The 25883-nt window shown below is 43.3% G+C and overlaps 1 protein-coding gene across 4 annotated transcripts in view; it reads right to left on the bottom strand.

The window, feature by feature from the left end:
• Positions 1–7930: 7930 nt before the first annotated feature.
• NGLY1 (N-glycanase 1) overlaps positions 7931–25883 on the bottom strand; it is a 22971-nt gene continuing 5018 nt past the window's right edge. For 2 of the 4 annotated variants that reach the window (XM_033165071.1, XM_033165072.1), the window contains exons 2-12: positions 24807–24921; positions 23899–24121; positions 21779–21941; positions 20626–20845; positions 19158–19279; positions 18900–19045; positions 17939–18049; positions 14829–14993; positions 13225–13410; positions 12083–12260; positions 7931–8466 (exon numbers count right to left, since the gene is read on the bottom strand). In XM_033165071.1, the coding sequence (XP_033020962.1) occupies positions 8294–8466; positions 12083–12260; positions 13225–13410; positions 14829–14993; positions 17939–18049; positions 18900–19045; positions 19158–19279; positions 20626–20845; positions 21779–21941; positions 23899–24121; positions 24807–24913 (1794 nt within the window). In that variant the 5' untranslated portion in view covers positions 24914–24921 and the 3' untranslated portion in view covers positions 7931–8293. The remainder of the gene's footprint in view (positions 8467–12082; positions 12261–13224; positions 13411–14828; positions 14994–17938; positions 18050–18899; positions 19046–19157; positions 19280–20625; positions 20846–21778; positions 21942–23898; positions 24122–24806; positions 24922–25883) is intronic. The other 2 variants (XM_033165074.1, XM_033165073.1) reach the window with 2 other exon arrangements.

The raw sequence follows: 25883 nt of genomic DNA, 5'->3' as shown, positions 1-25883 counted from the left end.
CTCCTCCACCGCCGCCGCCTCCTCCACCTCCTCCACCACCTCCTCCTGATTTTGCCATTTTTTTGGCCCTCACCTCAGTATAAATAATTATAAATATATATATATATAAAAGCCTTTTTTCCCCAAAAGAAAAGTGGGGGGAGGGGAGAGGGAAGCCACCCGCGGCCGGCACAGGGCTGCAGGCGCGCGCACGCACACACACGCTTCTCTCATGCACCGCAGATTTGGGAGGGGGGGCGGCGGCGTGTGAGGGGGGGGGGGCTGGGGGTGTTCCTTCCCACACAGAGAAAGATCCTTTTCCCACCCAGCGCGCGCGCGCGCGCCCCCCTCACACACGCGCACGCGCAGTCCGACGGGCCCCAAGGTTGCCCTCACGCTAATGCGCGCGCGCTCATCCACACAACGAAACAACTCCCCCCCTTTTTCTCTCTCTCTCTCTCCCCCCACTCTCTCTCTCTCTCACACACACTCCCGCTTTGTGGGCCGCGCGCCCGCCCGAACACTCACACCGCAAGCTCTCCTCCCTTGTCCCTCCTCCCTCCAAACGTCCAGCGCGCACGCGCGCGACCACGGTCACGCGCGTAGTGCCAACCTTCTCTCTCTCTCTCCCCCCCCCCCCCGCCTTTTCCTGTCTCTATAGCTCGAGCTGAAGGCCACGGACGTTTTATTTCACGTTTGAGCTTTTCACCAATAATGACGGCCGGCCGTGTGAAGGACTCTCTCTCTCTCTCTGTGTGTGTGTGTGTATAGAAGGGTGACCAAAAAAACCCCCCCACAGTATGTCTTTTTTTTTTTTTTAAGAGCTGCTTTTCCGGCGCTGTTCTCGGCGGAAATGTTGGGTGGCGGCAACGTAGACGAGACCCGGCTTGCGGACCTCGTCCACGGGCAGCTGAGGAACCCGCTCCCCCTGGAGGTGGCTCCGAATTCGGAGGGAAGGACCCGCGGAGGAGTGCGTGGGGCGGAATTAAAAGGCCTCCCGGCCCAACCGCCAGCGGCTCCCTGCAAGCGCCAAGGCCCCAAAACCTCAGACAATAACTGCGCTGCCCCTCCCCCCGCCCCCGCCGTCCAGCATAAACCACCGCAACCACCGAGCGCTCCCTGTTCCGCCCTCCCCTCCCCTGTCAGCCAATTAGGAGCGGAAAGTGCCGCCCAGGTCTCCTTTTCGGCCAATCGTTTAAAGATAAAAGCCCCCCCCAACCGTCAAACGGGCGTGCCTACGTCACTGCGTGCGGCAAGAAGACGCCTGCAATCGTTTGTATTTCCCCAATTGTGGTGAGGCGAGCCGCGAGGCTATAGCGCTGAGGTAAAAAAAAGCACGGGAGAGCCACTGGTGCCTGGTAGCTGCTCCCTTCAGCTCGGGGGATCCCGGTCCAGGTCAGGAACAAAGCCTAACCGCCCGCCTAGACCCACTGAACTAAGCTAAGCGATTTAAGTACTTCTGGACCCAGTGGGACCCGGGTAAACACGCATAGGGAAACACGTGTATAGCGATTCCTGCTCCTACAATGGTTTGTGCACTTGGGAACAGCTCTTCAAAACATGCCCGTGAGGAAGGACTGCAAACACAATAAATCATAGAATCGTAGAGTTGGACAGGGACCACGAGGGTCATCTAGTCCACATACACCCCGCAATGCAGGAATCTTAGCTAAATCATCTATGACAGATGACCTCTGCTTAAAAACCTCCAAGGAAGGAGACTCCGCTACCTCTTGTGGGAGTCTGTTCCACTGCTGAACAGTTCTCATTGTCAGAAAGTTGTTTTTTTTTCCTGAACGTTTAGCTGGAATCTCCTTTCTTGAAGCCATTGGTTAGAGTCTCCTACCCTCCAGAGCAGGAGAAAACAAGCACCATGTGGCAACCCTAAAGATATTTGAAGGTGGTTATCATCTCTCCTCTCCTCTTTTCCAGGCTAAACATAAGTAAGGCTTAGTTTCTAGACCCTTGATCATCCTGGTTACTCTCCACACGTTCCAGCTTAACATTTTTTCTTAAATTGTGGTGCCCAGAATTGGACACAGTATTCCAGGAGTCGTCTGACCAAGGCAGAATAGAGTGGTCCTATTACTTCCCTTGGACACTATACTTCTCTTGATGCAGCCCAGAATAGCATTAGCTTTCTTTGGTGCTGCATTACACTGTTGACACATGCTAAGCTTGTGGTCCACCAAGACCCCTATACCCTTTTCACATGTACTGGTAGTAACCCAGGTGTCCCCCATCCTATATTTGTGCAGCTGGTTCTTCCTGCATAACTGCAGAACCTTACATTTGTCCATATTGAAATTCATTTTGTTTGCTTGTGCCCAGTTCTCCAATCTGTTAATGTCTTCTGCAGCATTAGCTACCCCTCCTAGTTTGGTACCATCAGCAAATTTGATGAGCATCCTGTCAATTCCTGCATCCAAGTCATTTATAAAGATGTTGAATAACAACAGGCCCAGGACAGAACCCTGCGGCATCCCACTTCTCGCTTTCCCCCCCAGGATGATGAGGAACCATTAATGAGTACTCTTTGGGTTCGGTCTGTCAACCAGCTATGAATCCACCTAACAATTACCTCGTTCAACCCACATTTTATCAGCTTCCTCACATGAATAATGGGGGACTTTGTCAAAAGCCTTACTGAAATCAAGATACACTATGTCCACAGCATTTCCCTGATCCATCAAGTTTGTAATTCCATCAAAAAAAGAAATCAGATTGGTCTGACATGACTTGGGTTTGAGAAACCCATGGTGGATCTTAGTAATCATAGCATCGTTTTCTAAATGCTCACAGGCCAACTGCTGAATTGTCTGTTCTAGGATCAATGGTATCAATGTCAAGCTCACCGGTCGATAGTTACCTGGGTCTTCCTTTCCCCCGTTTTTGAAGATGGGGACAACATTTGTCTGCCTACAGTCTGTAGGGACCTCACTTGTTCTCTCTCCAATAATTCTCAAAGACTCTGAAATTACACCCAGAAGCTCCTTTAGTACCCTTGGATGCAGTTCATCAGGCCCTGAAAATTTAAAGTAGCTATGTGTTCCCTTTGTTGACCCTTACTACCTCTTTTCCTATCTTGGGCTGCAGCTCCCTCCTTACATCATTTACCTGACCCTGAGATTAAGATTCTCATGCTCTACTAACTGAGCTATCCCATACGAATCTGAGATAAATATTTCATCAAACACCTTAAATTTATCCCTTTCTTCCCCCCTGCCCTTTCAGTGGTACTTTCCTGGTTTTGCGTAATTTTTCTCAAGGGCAGCCTGCTAAATCTTAAACTAAGTCGGAATGTTACAAGAACATGTATAACTGTAGCACAACTATGTTTTGTCTAGGAGAAGCTGCATCTATTACAGAAAGGTCCTTTGTGCCACAAATGCATCCCAAGCAAACCAAAGACCTTCCCAGAACCAGCTAACAGCAGCTCCATGTTATGTGGATTAAGCTTCAGTTTATTATCTCCCATCTAGCCATTACTGATTCCAAGCTGTCATGCCTGATTTCAGGTATAAAGAAAAAATAGTTGGGAGTCATTAGCATATTGTTGACATCTCACTCCCATTCTCCAGACAATTTCATCCAGAAGTTTCATGTAAATGTCTACATAGCATGGGGGATAAGATAAAAACTTGAGGTTTCAAAGCACAAGTGCCAAAGCACCAAACTACAATTCCCTCACTCTTCTGGAATCTGCCCACCAGGAAGAAGCAGAACCACTGCAAAGCAGCACCTCTTATCTCCATCCTAGACAGATCATCCACAAGGATTACATTTTTAACAGAATTGAAACAAGCTAATGAGAGGTCTATGAGAAGCCACAAGACCACACTCCTCTGTTTTATGTATTTATTTTACATATACTTCCCTTCATCACAGGGCAGTTTACAGTATAAAAATACAGAACAGAATAACAAACAAAACAATACTCTCTGCCCCCAGTTTAAAAGGCCATAGATAGTTTAATTAGCCAAAGCCTGGGAGAAAAGGGGTTTGTTCGCCTATAGACTGAAATCAGATAATCAACTTCAAGAGCACCCAGACATATGCAGACATAACTCATTCAAGCATGTTTTCCCTAAGAAAGTTTGGCAACCAGCCAGTATTTATTAAAATTCCCTGATATACACATATATAACCTTTCAAAATCCCCGTACTCTGAAATTACTAGAAATAAGGATCTGCATAAGGCACTACAAATGTTTATGTGTTGGAAACATAAACATATATACAAACATTTTATATCCTGCTCTTCTATGAAGAAGTAACTTGGCAGCCATTGCATCTGGTTCAGAAGGTCTGGTTGAGAAAATGTGATAGCATTGTTAAAACAGCTGCCCTACCTTGCCCAAGCTAGGTTCAAAGTTCTTGTATTCATTTATAAAGCAAGTTAGATATAGGGTACCTCAGGGATCACCTGAACACTTATATCCCAGCTTGATCACTGAGCTTATCTACAGGAGCATCACTGGCTGTTTAGAGTTTGCGAGCCTCATTTGACAAGAAGAAACCGAGCCTTTGATGTCATCAGCCCAGTCCTGTGGAATACTCAACAAATAGATTTAGCAAGTGCCTTCTGTGCCAACTTTTACATGCCTGCTGAAAACTTTTCCATTCAGCTAAGCCTGTGCAGGCAGTTGAGTGCATTCCCCCCCAAATGGGTTACTGACCTTTGTTTTTAACTTTTAACTTGCTATGCATTTATTGTATGGTTTTATCTTATTTTCCAGATCATCACCAGAGCCTGCAGAAAATGCAGAAATAATGGTCTATCACCCTACAGGACTAGACAGCCATGCATGTCAGGTCATGGGAAGAATGTGATGAGACATGCTTATACAGTCATGAGACTCTCAATTCAGGCTGTGGCAATATTGTGTTTCCCAAGGCACACAATTATGTTCCACCTTTGTCAAACCAGTATTACAGCTTTCAGACATACGTTCCTGTTGTGCTCAATTATTTAGTGCACCCTAACTTTTATGCACAACACCATTTATTTATTTTACTGAAAGCATTTTTATCCTATACTTCAGCCAAAGAGGTTCCCAGAGCAGGCTTAAAATCTACAACACAAGACACACAAGGCAAAAGCAAACTCAGGTACCAGCTCTGAATGTTGCAAAGTTCTTAAAGCGATCAGCTGAGTCTCAACAGTTCCGGGAGAAAAGCAGCAAAAAATGAGCTAATCCCTCAGCAGAGTGAATGGAATAGCTCTGTTTCCCATTTGATGGAAAAGCAAAGCCACATCTTTTATATAAATGGAATATAGGACATTACATGTGCTGCAGAAAGAACTACTGGTTTTAGCCTAAGTTTTTATGAGTCTAGGTAGTTTCCTAGTCTATGGAAACTGATATGATCAATGGAGGCTGGGCGCCTTCCTACAGATAAGCTAAGGAAGTGTTTTACAATGGAGGTGGCTAGTTAATGGACTACAATTCCCGTCATCCTTTACCAGTGGCCATGGTGGCTGAAGCTGATGGGAGTAGGAGTCCAACAACATTTTGAGGGCACCATGTTGGCTATCCCTCAGTGGCTGAACATTCCAGTCTCCAAGAATTAACATACTTTGACAAATATTGTTCGAAGGATGTTTAGACTACTAAGTTGCTGAATAACGAGTTCACTTGATTTGCATGGCTGACACTTTCGAAAAGAAACTACACCCCATATATAGCATTAAAGCATTGTACAGTATTAGGTGCGATTTTGAAATGCTTTGGCCCGGCTGGTATTATTCACCTTGATTTTAGGACTGGGTCTGAGAACAAAACTCTGTTATTTTGGCTGCAACAGACTAACATGGCGATCCTCTCAGAAACTTTACCATACTGTATTACTGGTATTTTATTTTATTTATTTATTTTACAATCCTGCTCCTTCACTTAACAGAACTCTAACCAAGTTTACCGGTCATTTTATTCATCTGATAATCTATAACCTGCACAAACTCATGCCACAATAAATGTGTTAGTCTGCAAGGTACCAAAGTCAGAGGGTTGTTATTTTTCACTATATGACAACTTCTTATGGAATGGTCTTTTCCATTCTGTGCACAGTAGGTTAAAACCCATGGCAAGAATACCTGCAATTGAATTGTTATTGGACTGCGGATCCCTTCTAGGTCTCCTAATATACAGGATGCGTTTTGAATTTATGAACTGTAAAGGCCCAAATAACATTGAAAACACAAAAAATTATTTTCGTTCAAAAAGTGCACATTTCCCCCAGTGCCCATCTCTTTATATTTTGTTTAACTTTACCTCTTTACTAAGCTATGTTGCTTGTATGTAGACTTCTGCTCACATAAAAATCTTCCGTTAAATGGAGAACGCAAGTCCAGCTGTGTATGCCAAACTGAGTTCAAAATAGCTTATGTGTACAGGATTGCAGCATAATGACCATAGTAAAATGTAGGGTTTTAAATTTGAATAGTGGATCTATTTCTAATATTTTTATTAAAAGGTTTTTAGTGATTTAAGCATGATTGCATTTGCAAAGCTTCAATGTGCCTTTAGAAAGTCAATATAATAAGCAAATCATGTTTAGACCCTTATGATCACTTATGCAATATGGAGGATCATTTTAACTTTCTGTCCGTGTTTTTGAATGCCAAGACACTGGGTTGTATCCAACGTTAGTAATACTCAAGAGTAGACCCATCAAAACAAATGGACATGACTTAGATCTATTGATTTCAATGGATCTACTTGGAGTAGGACTTAGTTGGCTACATCCCTATATACATGTCTATTATCAACTTTATTTTCACACTGGTTTCATAGAATCATAGTAGAGCTAAAAGGAATCATACGCATCAACTAGTCCATGCAGGAATCCTTCCCTCCAATGTGGGACTCGAACCCATGACTCTGAATTTAGCTATGCTTAAGTCTCTTTGAAATCAACGGATAAATGAGTCACGAGTCCAATGAGATGACCAGGGCCATTTCATCTACAGCAGCAAGTGTGCAAGAACAAAGCTTTCTGCAGCAACTTAGGAAGCTAATAGTAAAATAGTGAATACAGCAGTCTTAGTGCACCTTGCACTAAACCCTGCTCTGATGCAATCCCCATTCATTTCTGCTGGATTGGCATTAAAACAACAGCCAGTTAATATTGTGGCATAACACTTTTTTTAAAGCCAGTATAAGCATCCAATGATCTGTGGCAGGCATGGAGCCCTCTCAAAAGGCAATAACTTCAGTGGAGAACCAGGCATATGTGAATTCCTAGATTTGCTTGGAACAGCTTCATCTATTGAAATGAAGTGTTTCTGCACTCAATTCATTTTACAGGCATTTTGGTACATACATACATACATACATACATACATAAATACGGGGCTAGATTGTCAAAGGTCTGTTCTGCATGCATCAAGCTGACCCAAGACAGCATTTCTTCAGTGACTACAGGCAACGTAACAGAAGTAGCAGCTTTACAAAAACTGGGTAAATCCAAATTTATACAGTACAAGATATGCAAAAAAGAGGTTTTTTATTTATTTATCAAAACTCCATCCTTTGAGGTAACCTAATGTACCAGTATCTTTTAAAATCACAGGCCAGAACAGGATTTAAGGGACACAATACCTTTATTTTTTTCCAACCAAGCTCCAAAATATTTAGTTCTAGTATATATATATATAAAATTTCATCTTGGGAGATTTAAGGAAGACTTAACAGTCATCAAAATTAGCTGTTTTGTCTACAAAGTTTCAATTTAGAAAGTCTAATAAATTCAAGCAAAAATGATATCAGGAGCTAGTAATCATTCTGCAGTTGTATAATCTTACTTCAAAATTAGGAATGCAATAAATTGTCTATTATAAAATTATGAGCAAACAGATGACACAAAACATAACATGAGGCATTTTTAACAAATTCCAAAATCCAAAGTTGAAAGAAGCTAAAATCTTCATTCGGTTGTAATTAAAAAAAAAAAAAACTTTCAGTATAGATGGAACATAAGAAAATATTAATTTTCAATTATATGCAACCTAAGTCTATGCATATTTACTCAGAGGTAACTCCTACTTTGTTCAATTGAGTTTACTTTCAAGTAAACGTGCATAGAATTGCAGACTTAATTTCTCTTGCCTTTTAAATGCAAAATGATGCAGCTTTTCCTTTTGATATGTAACTATTTGGTGCTAGTTTTCAAGGATTTATTTACTTTTTACATTAACAAAATCTGTTTCTTCTTAACAGTCATAAGAAAGATACAATGTTAGTTCATATATTTCTTTTATATTTTGTCCTTGCCTGATACAGATGTCTTCTGTAAATATCTATCTAGATATTCAAAGATCACTGAATTTTAAAATGATCTCAAAACAATCCTCAGCCTCATTTAAACTTTGCCTAAATAGCTGTGTGTGTTGCCATGCAATATCACCATCCCCTCCACTTAGTTCAGCTTCCAAGATAACATCTGTTACGTTGGAAATACCGGGATAAGAATGAAGACTTTTATCTACAAAGAAGGGAAAGACAAAAATTTTTTTGTTAAAAAAGCAATATGTATTAAATACCAATATAAAACATTAATTTTTAGAAGGATAGTGTTAAAGAAACACTGCAAACCACTGTCAAAATTAATTTATTATTCATAGGTTTTTTATGCTTTATCTGCTTCAGGAAAAATCCTAGATATACTAAAATCAAATAGGGATTTGTGATGCCTGTTCCAATGTACAGTGGTGCCCCGCTAGACGAAAATAATTCGTCCTGCGAAAATTTTCGTCTAGTGGGTTTTTCGTCTTGCGGAGCAGCAATGACAGTCGCGCTCCGCAAAACGAAAAAAAAAAGACGAAAATTTTTCGTCTTGCGAGGCAGCCCCATAGACAAATTCGTCTTGAGGGGCAGCCTTCCACTAGACGAATGCCTAGCGAGGCATTCGTCTAGCGGGGCACCACTGTATAGCCCAAGACACAAGCTTATTGAATGTTAGTATTTAAACTGACTTAGGACTTCTCTTCTTTGGGTTCCGTCCCCACCCCCAGGTCACAGTCAGATATAATGTACATCTGATCTGCATTGCAAACACCTGGAAATTGGTGTGTGTTTTTTATCATGCCAAAAATTATTCCAGATTGGTGGAGATGGGTTAGATGGGCCTTAACTGTCTCCAGGACAGGAAGCAATTTAGAAAATGCAAAAGAAGCACATTTAAAGGAATACAGCCATGCTGCTTTAATGTGCAATCATGGAAAGGATTTGGGGGGGGGGCGATGAAGAGAGAGGGGCGGGGGTTAAGCAGAGGGAAGGAGAGGGTCAAAAAGGGTTCTGAAGGGGAAATCTCATTTGTTCATTCAGTTGCTGCAGTTCCAACTAGGGCTGGGCGATACCCTTTTTTAAAAAAACATCATTTATCAGCAGCTAAACATTGCTACATACTGATATATCACGATGTCTGAAATTGCCCAGCCCCACTCCTGCCTACTGCTCCCCCTACAGCCACCGTGAGGGACAGTCGCTGGGAAAGGAGCGTGCAGCATGGTGCTTTAAAACCGCTGGGAAGGATCTACCTGCCTAGCCACTGCCAGGGGCGATAATACTAGGCGGAAAATACACACCAGCCATGGATTCAGAGCAATCAGTAGACTTCTTCTGGTCCTCACCCAGCCACATCATCATCCCTGCCACTTCCAGCACCATCAGGCCCCTTCCTTGCCTCTTTCTCATTGAATACCACACACACAAACCCTGAGAAATTTTCAGGCAAGAAGAAAAATATTTTCCCCCAACAAATGCTGGAGAAGGAAATCGGATGCTCCAGGAGCAAGTCAGGAAGCTGAGCCTGTGGGACTCCACCAGGTTTCATAGACATGCAAAAGAGCATTGGGTATGGTGTGTGTGTGTGTGTTGTGTGTGCACACAAGCAAGCAAGAAAAGGTGGAGGGGGTGGATCTCCTCTTGAGATGTTGCAAGCAACTGCTTGAAGGATCGATTGCCTCTGCTATTATTATTTCATTATTATTTTGCAATACACCCTTCTTCTCCCCCCCCCCCACTGAAAGGAAGGGGTTTGGGGGAAGCAGCAGACCTAGTGATCTGAGCTGGGCAAGATAAGAGGAGCTGTTGTCAGACTATTGCTTAAGTCAGCTAGTCATAACACAAAAAAGTGTGTTTCCCCCCCTCGCCTCTCTTTCTCTCTCTCGCTCCTTCCCTCCCTCGGTTGCTACCATATCTCTTCCTGGGTTCCTCCTTCAGCCTCCTTTGTAGATTTCACTTGCAAAGAAAACTAACCCTAAACAGATCTTTCTCTGGCCGTGGGTTCCTGCATTGCATGCTCCTTCCCAGTTGTCGCTCCTTGCAGCCCGTTTGTGGAGGAAGCAAGGCGCAAGCAGGCAGGCTGACGCCTGGCTATACATTGCAGGCTCAAAAATGTTATCGCAATGTGCTCTTCACAGCGGTTTCAAACGATTTACTGTTATATCGCACAGCACTGGTTCCAACCACAGCTTTCAACGATGCTTTGCCAACGGCAGGAGAGCAAAAGTTCTCCTGCCTCAGAATAACCCAATGCTTGCAGCCAAATGCAAGATTCACGTCTAATAAAGACCCAAAACAAACAACCCTGTGAGCCAAAACCACAGGAGAGATGAACAAGACAGTCTATAATGGGTGCCTTATCTAAGTCCCGTTTGCAGGTAACGAGATGAAATCAGCTTAGTAGCTTCTATGGAAAGGGTAGCAAATTATACTGTTTGTCAGGTCTGTAATCTATATAAGCGAGGAAGGGGAACCTTCGGCCAGCGGATGTGGATTTCAGGTTTTCCGTTTGGCCCATGGGGCGTTATTCTTGGCTTCTGAGCTAGCTGCAACGAGACGGTTGTCTCTTCTTCACACCCAGAACAGAAGTACAGCAAATTGGCTGCCAGGGACCCAGTCTAGACTGGGAACCCAGGGGATGGAAAAGGGGCTTTAAACGTCTGGCTCGTGCTGTGGGGTCCAGATCTTGATTGTGCTCCCGCACCTGTAACTTGCATTGAGAGGGAAACTAAAGCAAATACAATGCAAACGACAGAAGTGTGTGTGGGGAGATGGATCTGCTGTGATATGGCCATGAGCACATTGAGGGTACGCAGCCCTTGGTGGGAGGGTGGAGCAAGGGAGGTTCACCTCCCCAATATGCAACAAAGAGCAGCTCAGAATTGTATATGTTCCTTTTTTCAATCCACAAAATCTAGGGGGGGGGGAGTAGCATCCTATAGATGCTTGATTGATCGTAGCTCCCATTGCGTTCAATGGTGCTCAATCTCAAGTAAGTGGACATTCTATACAAGATCTCAAAGAAGCTGTCTTACTACAAAGGAATTTCAAAAATAGACTGGAAAGAGAAGTTGCTGAATTGCAACTCATTACCAAACTTAAAACCATGGAGAGACCTGGCCTGAACAAAGACATTGGATTCTTATCTCATTATACATGACAAAGCTATCTTTAGCCATCTCACCCCTTGCTTTTTCCTGTAAGACCAATTGCAGTCGTTAACAGTCGTCATCAGGTTGTCTACACCTATCAGCCAATCACCCATTCCAACCACCCTTCTGAGTAATACCCCTCCCCACTCTCTCACTATATATAAGGGTCTGGTGACTTCTGTTTCAGTGTATCTGAAGAAGTGTGCATGCACACAAAAGCTCATACCAAGAACAAACTTAGTTGCTATGTTTGTTCCAGTGCTACTGGAATAATTTTTTATTTTGTTTTTCCCAAGTAAGTGGGTTTAGGATTACAGCTTTGGGATGCAATATTACCCACACTTGCCTAAGAGTAAGCCCCACTGAGAACAGTAGGTTTTACTTTTGAGAAAAGATGGGTAGGATTGTAGTGTAAGTTAGAAACACCTGAGGTTCGATTTCAGCCACTGACTTTTCTGGTGACCTTGGGCCAGCTATTATCACTCAGTCTCACGTCTGCAAAATGGAACTGATGGCTTACTTTGCATGGCTGTTGTGATGATGAATAAGCATTATTAACAGTGTAAGATAATGCTTAGTTAAAAGAATATACATAAATTAATCTTAATTGCTCTTGCTTTGCTTGCAAGTGCACTTTCAAAAAATTAGGAATATCACACTTGCCTCCGTTTACATCAACTACAGTGTTGCCAGATCGCAGCATCCACCTTACTTTTCCACTCTGAAATGTCTGGCTGCTCGTTTTGACTGAAATGTTGTCAATTTTTAGCCCAACTGAGCCACACTCAAACTTCCAGCAGATGTAACCAGATAACGATCCTTCTTTCCGAGCTAAATAAACCTATTTAGAAACAAAATGCACACATGAAACACACTAAAAAAACACTTGTATTTGTTAAAGCTACAATCCTGTAAAGCAAAACCTAAGGAGTCTAAGTATGCACCTGATGACAATTTTATGTATGTTAATTCAACGTACACCCCATTGAGCTCAATGAGAGTTACTCCCTAGCTAGCAAGGGTGTTTAGGCAAAATGGGACTTATTTTGGAGTAAACATCCATTATTGGACTGAATTTTTAACAGTAAGTAGGAATAGCTCCAATTCATTACTGAAACATACATAATAATACTTTGCAGAATTCTCATACATCATTTTGATTGTATTGTGGAATTGATTTGCTGTTTATGCCCAATGCTAAAAATGTCTGCTTCTTCCTATTGTAATCTGCCAGTCTCCTTTCCTTAGGTTTGTGAGCATATGTTCCAACTATTATTTAGTTTCTTTAGAAATGAAAATGAGCTTGGTAGGAACTTCATTAATGCAAGGTGACTGACATACTTTGGTGCTTTGCAGATGGGGAAGTAACACTTTGGATTAGGAAATTCTACCTACTCATGTGCAATGAAGAAAAAAGATACAATGTAAAGACCCTTTCGTGAAGCTGAAAAATTAATTTTCTGGAAAGTCAGGATTTCTTTTTTTTACAGGCAGCTCTTATATCAGTCCACCTTTGAATGGGAAATGTCAGACTTAAGGTTTAATATCGGAACAGATATTTGTTATCTTCAGCCAACTCTACCACCCTGCTTTGAAAGACACACTGCTTTTTATTCCCAGCTACTCTGGTCATCTGGCAATCTTATCTGAAGCTGGACATTAATATTTACCAACTCAAGCTGAATACACAAAAATCCACAGACGCATTGGTGCAAAAAACAAAACAAAAAACCTTGCAGCTTCAAGATGATTACACTTTGAACGATCAAGTTTTATAAAATAACTCTCCTTGGTACAATACTCACCATTTTCCAGTCTGATTCAACCTTTCTCCACATAGAGTCCATCCTCCACACTCCTTTTTCCCATCCACCAATCTTTTCATTATTATTGGATATCCGTGTGTAACAATCTTCTACTATATTGTACCTAAGGTGGAGCAGCTTAGAGGCCTTCTCTTTTCCAGTTGGAATAAAAATTCTTTCTTTGCTCTATTATGACCAAAGGTACAAATTAGGTTTTCATTAAGATATTTATTAGTCCCCTAGTTACCTTTAATAAATATCTGCCACAAACACATGCACACACATATACATATGCAAGTATATTCCAGGGGTGACTTCAGAGATACAGTCGTACCTCGTGTTATGGATGGGATCCATTCCGGAGGCCTGCCCATAACGTGAAAAGCCCGCAACTCGAAGTGCTGTGTCTGCACAGGTGTGCGGCGCGATTTGGTGCTTCTGGGCAAAGTGCGATTTAGTGCTTCTGTGCATGCACCGAAACCCGGAAGTAACCCATTCCGGTACTTCCGGGTTGCCGTGGCACCCAAGACGAAAACACGCAACCTGAAGCGGATGTAACATGAGGTATGACTGTATCTCTGAAGACTGATCACCTGAGTCCACCCATTATCATATTTCCTGTTACTCAGTGTACTTTCCCCTTAACCTCATCCTGATCAATCTAACGGGGAGGGGCCAAAATAACCAGCAAAATGATGCCAGGGTCAAAGAAACAACCGCATGAGAAATGACTTGTTGCCAGGCGAATTCCTGACACGATTTGAGTTCTTGCCCAGGGAAGAATAAGGAGGTTGTGGAAGGAATCTTCTTGCCTGATTTACCATCTTCAGAAACCAACAAGGTGGTTTGGCTTAGTAATGGAGCAAACCTAGTTTAACTTCTCTCAGAATTGTAACATGTTAGTAGCTGTTCATGTGGGCCACCTCAGTGAGGGAGAAGAGGAAGCAATGACTTCTCCAACTATCTGACTTTTAGAAGACATCTGAAGGCAGCCCTGTTTAGGGAAGTTTTTAATGTTTGATGTTTTATCGTGTTTTTAATATTCTGTTGGGAGCCGCCCAGAGTGGCTGGGAAACCCAGCCAGATGGATGGGGTATAAATTAACTAATTTATTTATTATTAATAATAATAATTATTATTATTAGTATTAGTATTACTGGTAGTAGTAGTAGTAGTAGTAGGACAATACCCTGCTATGCAATGATAAAATGACATCCTTCAGTCAACTGATTAAAACAAAAAAACAAGCACTTTTGCTTTGAGGTCCACAAAACAAATCTATTTTGATTGCCCGGAGCAGATGTAATTGGGACAGCTGACAACAAATTTTGGAGTGAATTATTACTTTTATCCTAACAAGTTACCTGCTTTACTTTCGATTGCTTCCATCTATATATAGATCAGTGGGCGTACGGGTTTTTCTTATTCTCAGTAATGGCTAAAACAAATATTACTATCACTACGTTGAAATCAATAAGACAAGTAACTCATGACTAATTACAGAATGATTAAATTTCTCTGGACTGGGGCCCTAAAGTCAATAAGTTGCAACTCGAGCATAAACCAAGAATTCTAAAATGATCACCAATCGATGCATTAAATACCTCCAAAGCAATTTCACCTCTGGCGACTCTCCAAGCCACTGATCCCGATACCCTTCCGCCAAGTTCTCCCGGCTTAGGGGTTTTAGGAGAAATGAACTCAACAAGCTCCACAATTATTCTTTCTAAGAGCTCCCTTCTCCTTCCTTCCGTCAAAGACTGCTGTCTCTGTGATTTCAGAAAGCAATATAAAAATAAAATAAAATTAATTTCAACTGTATTACCACTCTCCCTGGTGTAACAATTTTTAAAAAAATGCAAATCATTTATTTCAATACAATCTCTTTGAATGTCAGAAACCACTGCAGACGGGCCAGATAACCACGGTACATGTAAAATTGTATTAATGCACCGTTTGAACATAAAGGCAACAGGAAAGTAGGTTGAAACCTTTTTGACACTGCTTTGGACCAGTATCAAATCTTTATAATTTACTTGGAAATTAACTTTTGGATTTACAGGGTTTGTATATCTTATTCCAACTCACTGCGTTTTGCTGAGTTCTAACATTTTATTACATAAGGGAGAAAAATCAAGGAAGCATAATGCCTGGATCAATTATTTTGTTCCCCATAATTTACTGTCCTGGTAGCATTAGTCTTGATACGGTGATTAACCTAATGCGTAAGTGGAAAGGTTATAGATTCCCAAATGAAGGACACTTTCCCCCTGCAGAGCCTCACACGTTAAACTGAAAGGCCTAATTCAAGCTACAGTATATTGGTCACAATTCATGTAAGCTTCGAACAATTCTACTCATATATGGCAAAGATAGTCCCTTCAAAGTACAATTCAGAAAGAGCTGAAAGCAATAGTATAAAAACAACAACATATATGGAAGGTGTGCTTGCTTTTGCTGTTGTTGCTGATAATCCTACAAAACAAAACATCCATTTCTTTAATGGGCAGAGTCAGGGTCTGCGACCTCCCTGTGGAACGCCCTCCCATCAGATGTCAAGCAGATAAAGAACGACACAACTTTCAGAAGACATCAGAAAGCAGCCCTGTATCCGGAAGTTTTTTATGTTTGACTTTCATTATGTTTTATATGTGTTGGTATTTATTTATTTATTTATTTATTTATTTATTTATTTATTTATTATTACAACCTAAGACAGCTGCCAGGACACAGGGTCCCAACACATTGCACCTACGTTGACCCCTGCTCCCATTCACCTCTGCCCCTTGGAAGGTTTCCTGAGCAGCATCAGGAAGTTTGGAAATGCTGTTTTCAAACTGTTGCAATTTCCCAGAGTGACACTACATTGTGGGGCACTGTAAGAATGTTAAAATACCAAGTGGTAACTGCCACAGATTGCAGTGGTGAGGCAGACACAGCTAGTAAGGTAAGGTAAAGGACCTCTGGACAGTTAAGTCCAGTCAAAGGTGACTACGGAGTTGCGGCGCTCATCTCACTTTCAGGCCGAGGGAGCCAGCGTTTGTCCACAGACAGCTTTCTGGGTCATGTGGCCAGCAGGACTAAACCACTTCTGGTGCAACGGGACACCGTGACGGAAACCAGAGCGCATGGAAACACCGTTTACCTTCCCACCACAGCGGTACCTATTTATCTACTTGCACTGGCGTGCTTTTGAACCACTAGGTTGGCAGAAACTGGGACAGAGCAACAGCAGATCACTCCGCCGAGGGGATTCGAACCGCCGACCTTCTGATCAGCAAGCCCAAGAGGCTCAGTGGTTTAGACCACAGTGCCACCTGCGTCCCAACTGGCTAGTAAGCCACCTGAAACCACCTCACAACTGGCATGGGCCTTGGAAAGAGAACTGTGAAATGAGACTCAATGTGGCAGTTTTGAACCAAGCACTTTTAGTGTAATAATAATAATAATAATAATAATAATAATAATAATAATAATAATAATAACAACTGTAACTGTTTTAAAACAGCGATGGACTTTTTTTTGGTAGAAAATATGCCACTAGCCAAAACCAAAATTTCAGAGAGCATTACTCCAGCATGCTCAACTGTACATATGCAGTTCCTTCAAATGGATGTGCTTAAGGTGGCAGAAGAAAGCCTGGAAGACTGCAGGCCCGACTAGTTCCAGGTGCTCTTCTGCCACCAATTTGTGATGCCTGCTTCCCTGGCGACACAAGCAGGGCTGGGCGATATATGTTTTTCAACATCATTATGTATCAGCAGCTAGACACAGCGGTACCTCGGGTTAAGAACTTAATTCGTTCCGGGGTCCGTTCTTAACCTGAAACTGTTCTTAACCTGAGGTACCACTTTAGCTAATGGGGCCTCCTGCTGCGGCTGCGCGATTTCTGTTCTCATCCTGAGGTAAAGTTCTTAACCTGAGGTACTATTTCTGGGTTAGCGGAGCCTGTAACCTGAAGTGTTTGTAACCCGAGGTACCACTGTACTATAATATGCTGATATATTACGGCGTCTGACTCTGAAATGTATCTCGGCTGCTTCTTCCTCTCCACCTTAGGGGAAGAAGCAGTAGCCAAGATAGATCGCCCAGCCCTACCAAGCCCTGATACCGCTCCAGCTCATGTGAGCCAGAGGGGCAGGGGACATCCTCAAAGGTGCAAGCAGGCAGGTAGATGGAGCCCAAGAAGGTGCTTGCTTGCGACCTTCTCAGGCTCTGCCTGCCTGGGCCTTTGCCGCCTGCAGGCCATTTGAAATGGCACAATGCGTTGCCAGCTGAACACCATACCAGTTTCAGACAATTTATCAATATATCACCCAGTTCTAGTCACAAGCTGACACTCGTATGGCAAAGGTCCAACACCATGATTTCACTGTCTTGTAACGGTCACTCCGTCCACATAAAAAGTCGTATTTTCCAAAACGTTAATAAAAAAAAAAAACAGAAACAAAATTTCACAACGTGTTGCCCTCTATTAACAACTTTGAACTGCAACACGTTGGGAGACATTCCAGACATTGTAGATTTGTCTTGGTCTGGTGCATGTTATGTCTTTCGTTCTGTGGTTCTGTGATTTGTGCTTATATTGCATTGTGATGGCCGTTGGCTATAAACAATAAAAATCTATTGATTGATCGAGTCCCCGATTCAAGAGCAGCTTACGTTTCAATACTTGCGCAATATAACCAGCCTGCGCTAAAATAAAGGGACCCACCACTTTATTAAGGTTATTGATGGTTTGTCGTAGGACTGCTTCTTTGACCTGGGTCCTCCGTGGGAGCAGGTCTTCATGCTTACAAGAGTAGCGCCAGGTGACGTCAACAACCTGAAAAGCATGAGTTGAAAAAGAAGAATGGGGGGGATTACAAAGTATTACATACAGCATTTGATTTTTTATTATATACATATCCCGTCTCCCCACTCCCTGCTCCAAGGAAGTCAAGATGGCGGCGTACAGGGCTCCCTGCATCTGCATATTATAAAAAACCTGCAAAGTAGGTGCCTGAGAGCTGGTGAGGGCCGCAAGCGAGCTTCATGGCTGAATGGGGATTTCAACCCTAGTCTTCCAGGGCCTAGTCTGACCTTCCGGGTAGGGATGCAGGTGGCTCTGTGGTCTAAGCCGCTGAGCCTCTTGGGCTTGCTGATCAGAAGGTCGGCAGTTCGAATCCCCACGATGGGGTGAGCTCCCGTTGCTCTGTCCCAGCTCCTGTCAACCTAGCAGTTCGAAAGCACGCCAGTGCAAGTAGTTAAATAGGTACCGCTGCGGCGGGAAGGTAAACAGTGTTTCCGTGCTCTCTGGTTTCCGTCACGGTGTCCCGTTGCACCAGAAGGGGTTTAGTCATGCTGGACACATGACCCAGAAAGCTGACTGTGGACAAACGCCGGTTCCCTTGGCCTGAAAGTGAGATGAGTGCTGCAACCCTAGTCGCCTTTGACTGGACTGAACCGTCCAGGGGTCCCTTTCCTTTTTACCTTTTAGTCTGACCTTCCAACAGCACACCACACTGGCTATGAAGTAGCTCAAAATTTCACACACTGCAATATCAGAACTACTCCAGGAAAGTGCTCCTCTTTCCTTTGTCAAGAAATGATTGGACTGCTTTAAAAATGCTTAAAGGGAAAACTTTCCTTTGCGAGCCATTGCCTTTATTTGAAATCCACACCGCCTCTCCTACCTCGTCTTTAGAGAATGCAATAATGTAGGAGAGCTTTTTCCCCCAGCCCATCTCATAGAGGAGAGGTTTGTCGCAGACGTTTTCACAAGGGTCGCAGTGAAGCCATCTCTGCTGGGATGAGGAATAAACTTCGGTCCACACATGATCTGCAGGAGAGAAAAGCCAGAGGAAAGTAACCAACATTGTAAAGGCACCTCCTCCATCTCAGGAAGCTAGAGAGAGAGAGAGAGAGAGAGAGAGAGAGAGTTGTAATGATACCTGTTGCATCCCAAATATATCTTGCTTCAAAACCCACAGCTCTGCAGAAGAGGGTGAAGCAGTTGGACCATTCTCCGCAACGGCCACGCCTAGTTTCCAGAAGTTTCTCGGGATTGTTGTACCTGTGCACATTTTTTTATTTTTAAAAGGGGTGTGTGTGTTGCTGTCATTGCCACGAATACCTAAAACCATTATCATAAGCTGCCAACATTTTGAAATGCTACATTATTCAAATATGCTAGTTAGATAATTCCCTCCCAATAACTCCCTCACACAGTGGTCATGGGTGTCCCACCCCCCCATACTTCCCTATCGTTTTTGCATCAAAAATGTAAACCATCATTTTAATTTGTGGAACCACCTAGAGTGCAGTGACATTAAAGCAATACACAAATGTAATACACAAAGAAGTAATATATAGGCTTCTTCCGTGATCTAGCCCCTGCTTTAAATCCCCAAATCCCTACCTGCTATCAAACTTGAGTACTGTATTTTTCTGTGTATAACACGCCCCCGTGTATAAGACACCCCCCTATTTTGGGGGACTCAAAATTAAGAAAATAGAGGGAGATTGCCCCGTGTATAAGACTACCCCCCTTTTTAACATTATTTTTAGTAAAAAAAAAACCTTAGTCTTATACACAGAAAAGTACGGTAACTGCTGACCAAGGACATCCCATCTTACAACCTCTGCTGAAAGCACAGCCAACGGAACTAACTTTGGTATGTTGATATTTTGCATTTATTCAGACTACAGGGGGCTCAATCTCAACTGCCACCTGCAAATTTCTGAAACACGGGATATCTGAATGGAGACAGTGCTTCTGAACCTATCTTGTAATGGGTGGTTGAACCTCTGGCCAGCCCTCTGTTTTTGAGGGCTCCCATCGTTCTTGGACATTAGCCATGCTTGCTGGGGATCATGGGAGTTGTAGTACAGCAACATCTAGAAGGGCCAAAGTTTCTACAACTACCATCACTCATGGCCATTGGTTAAGCTGGCTGGGCTTGAAGGGAGTTGAGTGACAAATCCATTATTCTGTGCTACCTGTCAGCAAAACAGAAAGCAGGGCTAAGAGTATCTTCAAGGGCATTATCATTCTCACGTGCTATACGAGGGATTTGTCAATAAATAAGTGGAAAAGTGGCTTCCCAAAAACGTACAGTGGAACCTTGGTTCTCGAACTTAATCCGTTCTGGGAGGCCGTTCAACTCCCGAAACCATTTGAAAAACCAAGGTGCGGCTTCCGATTGGCTGCAGGAGCTTCCTGCACTCAATCGGAAGCTGTGTCGGACGTTCGTCTTCCGAAAAACGTTCAAAAACCGGAACATTTATTTCTGGGTTTTTGGCATTCGGGAGTCAAAATGTCCTGAGTACCAAGGCGTTGGGGAACCAAGGTACGGCTGTACTGATCGTACCGTTTCAAACACAGATCAAATTGTTAACCCACCTACGTCCTATACAAACCTTGGAAACCGGTTGCTGAATTGGCAATGGTTACAGAAGTGATTTTCAACCCTACTCGCGTCCCATCTCAGATCGTCATCGCTAGGCGACAAATTTTCTTTAGATTCCGTCTGGCCCCCACATCTGCTGCACAGAAGGTTATTTACCCATTGGAAAAAATCACATTTAAACCAGTTCAGGAGCTCCAGCAACAGCATGTCCTGTTCGTTCAACAGGGAGCCTGTAAAAATTAAAATAAAAGCAATTACAACGGAATGTGTGACTATCTAATTCACAGAATCACAGAATTGTAGAGTTGGGAGGGACCCTGTGGATCATCTAGTCCAACCCCTTGCAATGCAGGAACATGTCGTTGTCCCATATGGGGATCAAACCTGCAACCGTGGCATTATCAGCACCACGCTCCAACCAAGTGAGCTATCCAGGCTTGCTAGAACAGTGCAATCCCAGGAATGTTTACTAAGAAAAAAGTCACTGGTGTTTACTCCCAGGCAAGCATGCACAAGGCTGCAGCCTAAGCAGACCAGAAATCGTGAGCAATTTCCCAATGAGGACAGGGAAATAATCAAGGCAAATCTGGTATAGAACTTGAAAGCGTTACTGGTTTTCTAAAGACACAAAGTAGGTACCTGAAGTGGAGATGCACCTGGGGGGAGAGAGAGGGCTGTAGCTCAATAGCAGAGCCCATGTTTTGACATGCTAAGACAAACCTGACTTAGCACAGCAGCAAAAAGAACCGGGGAAGAGCAAAGGGTTTATTAGAAGCTCTCTGGGAGCCCACACTGTTTGTGCTAAGCCAACATTTTGGCTAGGCATAACACGTGAACCAGGCCAATGACAAAAAGGGAGCTGCTTAAAGAGGATCAAGTCAACGGTGATGGAATCAACATCAAAACAACTCTTTGTTTTCGGTGTACACAGGTGCTAAACAGTAATTCTTAGCTGCATATGAATTTGGGGGATTGGGGCAGTATTTATTTTAGATGTAAAATAACATTCTTAAAGAAAAACCACATCAATGCCCCATACTTGGCAGCTGCTAATTCTGAAATGCTTCCCCCTTCTATTTTGTACATTGATAGAAATATGCCTACTTGTGCACAAATGCTCTAGTTAATATCGTCAGGTTTCCAAATCATATTCAGATTATTACCTCTGTCCATTTTCCTTGCTTGGATCAGCTTCTCATGAGCATTCTTGCTCAGTTCTTGGATTGGGATGCAAGCCAAGGCTTTCTTTTGTAAACTAGGGTTCTCATATACCATTACATGCAGAAAGTTTGATTGAAGTGTCTTCAAGAAGATTGATTCAAATGTCTGAAATGGCGGGGTGTGAAAATGTCTCGTTTCAGTTGCCTCAAACAGATTTTCTAACAAGTTCTGGTCATTTGTCCTTCTAAATGGTCTAAAGAGGAATATTCACATGGGAATGGGGAGCACAATCTACTGAGAACTGGAACCTAGAGAAGCACCAAAAGGAGCTAAGTAGAACATGGTTTTCCTAACCTCTCCTCTGCTGGCAGCACCCCCAGACACCATTCCTGACATTCAGGCCACCCCCTGAATAGGATGTACTGTGATTTGGGGGTCTGAGGGGGAGAGCTGATAGCCAAAAGCAGTAAAGGGGTTTTTGCCCAATTTTTAGCAATCCACATTCCTACTACCCGGTAGCCCATCCCATTCAGGAGTTCCACCACTTGGGAGAGGCTTATTGAGCACTCTGGGAAGCAGGGTGGGGACAGGAAAGACCTGCCACCCGCCCCTTTCCTCTGGCTTCTGCACAAGCATAACTTTTTTTAAAAAAAATGGAGACAAACCAGTGAATTGATTCCTTTAGTCCTGAAATGGGCCTTCTGTTAAGGAAAGAGAAATACCAAGTGGTTCTGCTGGGTACACATGCTGATGTGGTAATTGCCCTCTCTTTGATCAAGGTCTGTATGTGTATGAAGAAGACTGGTGTGGATAATGAGAGGCTAAAAACAGGAATGGAGAAAGCTTCCACCTGCTGTTGGACTCCCAACTCTCACCAGCCCCGGGCAGGATGGCCAATGGCCATGGAAGAGAGGAACTGCAGACCAATAACATCGGGTGGGCCTCAGGTTCCCCATCCCTGGATTAAAGGTTGAATGAGCACAAAAGCCGACCCACGTATAGGCACTGACAAATATTACTGCTCGAAGTGTGGCTCTAATATAGTCCAAGCAGCAGGCCCAGATCTGAGCCAAGTGAAACACGGGGACATTTACCGGATTACTGGAACCGTCAATCACGGTCAAATATAAGGCAAACAAGACACAGCCTTCTTGATGTCTGTCCCTTTGGGAATCACAACCTGATGCCAGTCAGGGCTCTCTGATTAAGATCCTCTGAGAGTACTCAGAACGGGGAATCATCAGAGACCATGCCTGGCCCCTCAATATCTGGAAGTGAATCATTCCATGGTATGAGTCAGTTGGAAGAGAAAGCAAAAAAAAAAAAAAGCACCTTCATTTGTAACTCCAAACCAGGTATACTTCGGTTTCAGCAACAGGCTTTCTGAATCTAGACTTTGCAACACATGGGAAGAATAACGAAATGCCCCATGTTCTCCAGCCTGAGTGTGACTTTTTTTTTGTTACATATTAAATCAAAACTTGTGGAATTTCTCTCTCTTTTCCCTCCTGGTGAATCTTAATAGAACTCAGTGGCCCTTGTCTTAGTTTCCTTCCATGTGAGGTTGGAAAGCTGGAGACTCCCCATTTATATAGAGTAGGTATGGGTAACTTCTGGCCCACCAGATGCTGCTGAACGACAGTTCTCATGAGCCCCAGCGAGTCTGATCAATGGCCAGGAATGATGGGAATTGTAGTTCTGTGACATCCAGAGTGCCAAAGGTTCCTCACACCTGATCAAGAGATAAGTAGCATCTGCGTACGTACACTCAGCAACACGCACCAAGGTACAATCGCGCAACAAAATGATATGTACATGCAGGCTTCATGCTTTCTCCCACAAGGAAGTGATTTCAGTGTGTCTCTGCATCAGGAATGAAGAACCTCTGGGCTACAGGCCAAATTAAGGGGTCACAATTTGGCTCACAAGGTGGTTCCCCCCCCCAAGCCACACCCACCATCTCAATGTCCGATGCAATATAACTATCGGCATTTCGCAGACGGAGAGGTGAAAACTCTTCCCAAGAGTTGCTACATGAATTAAAGAACTCAGCTCGAGGGAGAAACTGAAATTTTCGCATACTATCTCCTTGTCCAACGTATCAGAGTTCTGAAGTGGTTACCATGACAGCAGGCTGAGCAGTTGGGTCCTGACTGGAATCAACAGTTCTCGATGGCCGGTGTGCAACAGGCTGCATGTCTGTTACTCTCCGAGAGGATCCTGACATTTCGGCTGTATTCGATCCATTCAATCGGCTATTTCTCTCCCCAGCAATTAGGTCTCGGATTTTGCGCAGCTGCTCAATCGATGTGTCGTCCTTAGGAAAAACGAGACGGGTTTCCCCCCTGAAATGATAGTTACAAAAGTCAAAAGTCTTCCGTATCAAGATGAAAAAATATATAAATAAAAAATTCAGCACTAGCATCTCCACTTGGATTTGCACCTGGACTGAATTATTTACAGTGCAAGCCTAGGCATATCTACTCATACAAGTTCCACGGAATTCAGTGGGGATTAGTCCTAGGGCTAAGGATATGGGATCGCAGTCCTTGGTGCTTTATCATCCCTGAAGAAACAACCCATAGCCCTGTTTTAATGGCCATATGGTTCAAATATAATATCCTGCTCTGGCCCTGCTCCCACACTGTTCATACATCGGGATAAAGTCTGAAGGAGGAAAGAGTGCCAAATGTGTAATGACCATGATAATGATAATGATAATGATAATGATAATGATAAGATAATACCACCTCACCCATCTGGCTGGGTTGCAGCCACTCAGGGCAGCTTCCAACACATACAAAAACATAATAAAACATCAAATGTCTTCTAAAAGTTGGGTAGTTCTTTGTTTCCTTGACATCTGATGGGGGTGCATTCCACAGGGCTGCCGAAAAACCCCTCTGCCTGGTTCCCTGTAACCTCACTTCTCACAGTAAGGGACCTGGCCAGAAGGATCCAAAACATCTGGAGGGCACCAGGTTGGGAAAGGCGGTTTTATATGGATATGTCCCATCTGAAGGTACTCACCTCTTCAAACCCCATTTCAAAAGGACATTCCACAGCTCCTCCGACAGGCAACAATCTATTGAAAATGGCTTGGTTTTCAATCCGAATAGACCAATATTTTTATTCATTTGGGTGTCTGATAGATTTAAAAGAAAAATGTAAAGATTGCTTTCAAGTTACTTACAAAAAACAGTGTTTTAATTTGATTTAAGCAACCTGGAACACTGCTCTCACATTTCAGCTATGGCTTCCTGCAGCACATTGGTCTTATCCCGAAAGGACTTTTTGGTGTCTGCAGTGGTGTTGGGCGGATTCACAATTCGCATGTGCTACTGTTAATTGTTTATGTAGCAAATTAAGTTTCAAAAAGATCTTTTCAGGTCTTTTATTGCTTATGCTCACAGTAACCCTGTATGGCAAGCCACTGTTATGATTTTCCACAATGGAAACGGAGGCTCAAAGCCTGAAAACCTGAGGTCCTGCTGACAATCAGTGTAGGCCATACTGAGTCAGAGGAACCAATGGCCTGACTTAGAATCATAGAATTGTAGAGTTGAAAGGGATCCTGATGATCATCTAGTCCAGGCACAGGCAAACTCGGCCCTCCAGATGTTTTGGGACTACAACGCCCACCATCCCTAGCTAACAGGACCAGTGGTCAGGGCGGTGATGGGAATTACAGTCTCAAAACATCTGGAGGGCTGGGTTTGCCTATGCCTGATCTAGTCCAACCCATAGCTGTCAACTTTCCCTTTTTTTGCAGGAAATTCCCTTATTCCAGTGCCGTTTCCCACTGCAAAAAAGGAAGGTTGACAGCTATGGTCCAACCCCCTGCAAAACAGCTATCCCATATGGGGATCAAACCTGCAACCTTGGCATTATCAGCACCATGCTCTAATCAACTGAGCTGTCCTAGGGTTGTCATATACAGTGGTACCACAGTTTAAGAACAGCCTTGTTTACGAACTATCTGGTTTACGAACCCCGCAAAACCGGAAGTAGTGTCCCGGTTTGTGAAATTTACCTCAGTCTAAGAATGGAAGCCAAACAGTGGAATGGCACTGACGGCATGAGCCCTCTTTAGGGAAAGCGCGCCTT

This window comes from Lacerta agilis, chromosome 12 (assembly GCF_009819535.1).
Source record: "Lacerta agilis isolate rLacAgi1 chromosome 12, rLacAgi1.pri, whole genome shotgun sequence".
NCBI classification, from domain to species: domain Eukaryota; kingdom Metazoa; phylum Chordata; class Lepidosauria; order Squamata; family Lacertidae; genus Lacerta; species Lacerta agilis.
The sequence above is the reverse complement of the archived record's forward strand: the minus strand, read 5'-3'. Positions and strand labels throughout refer to the sequence as shown.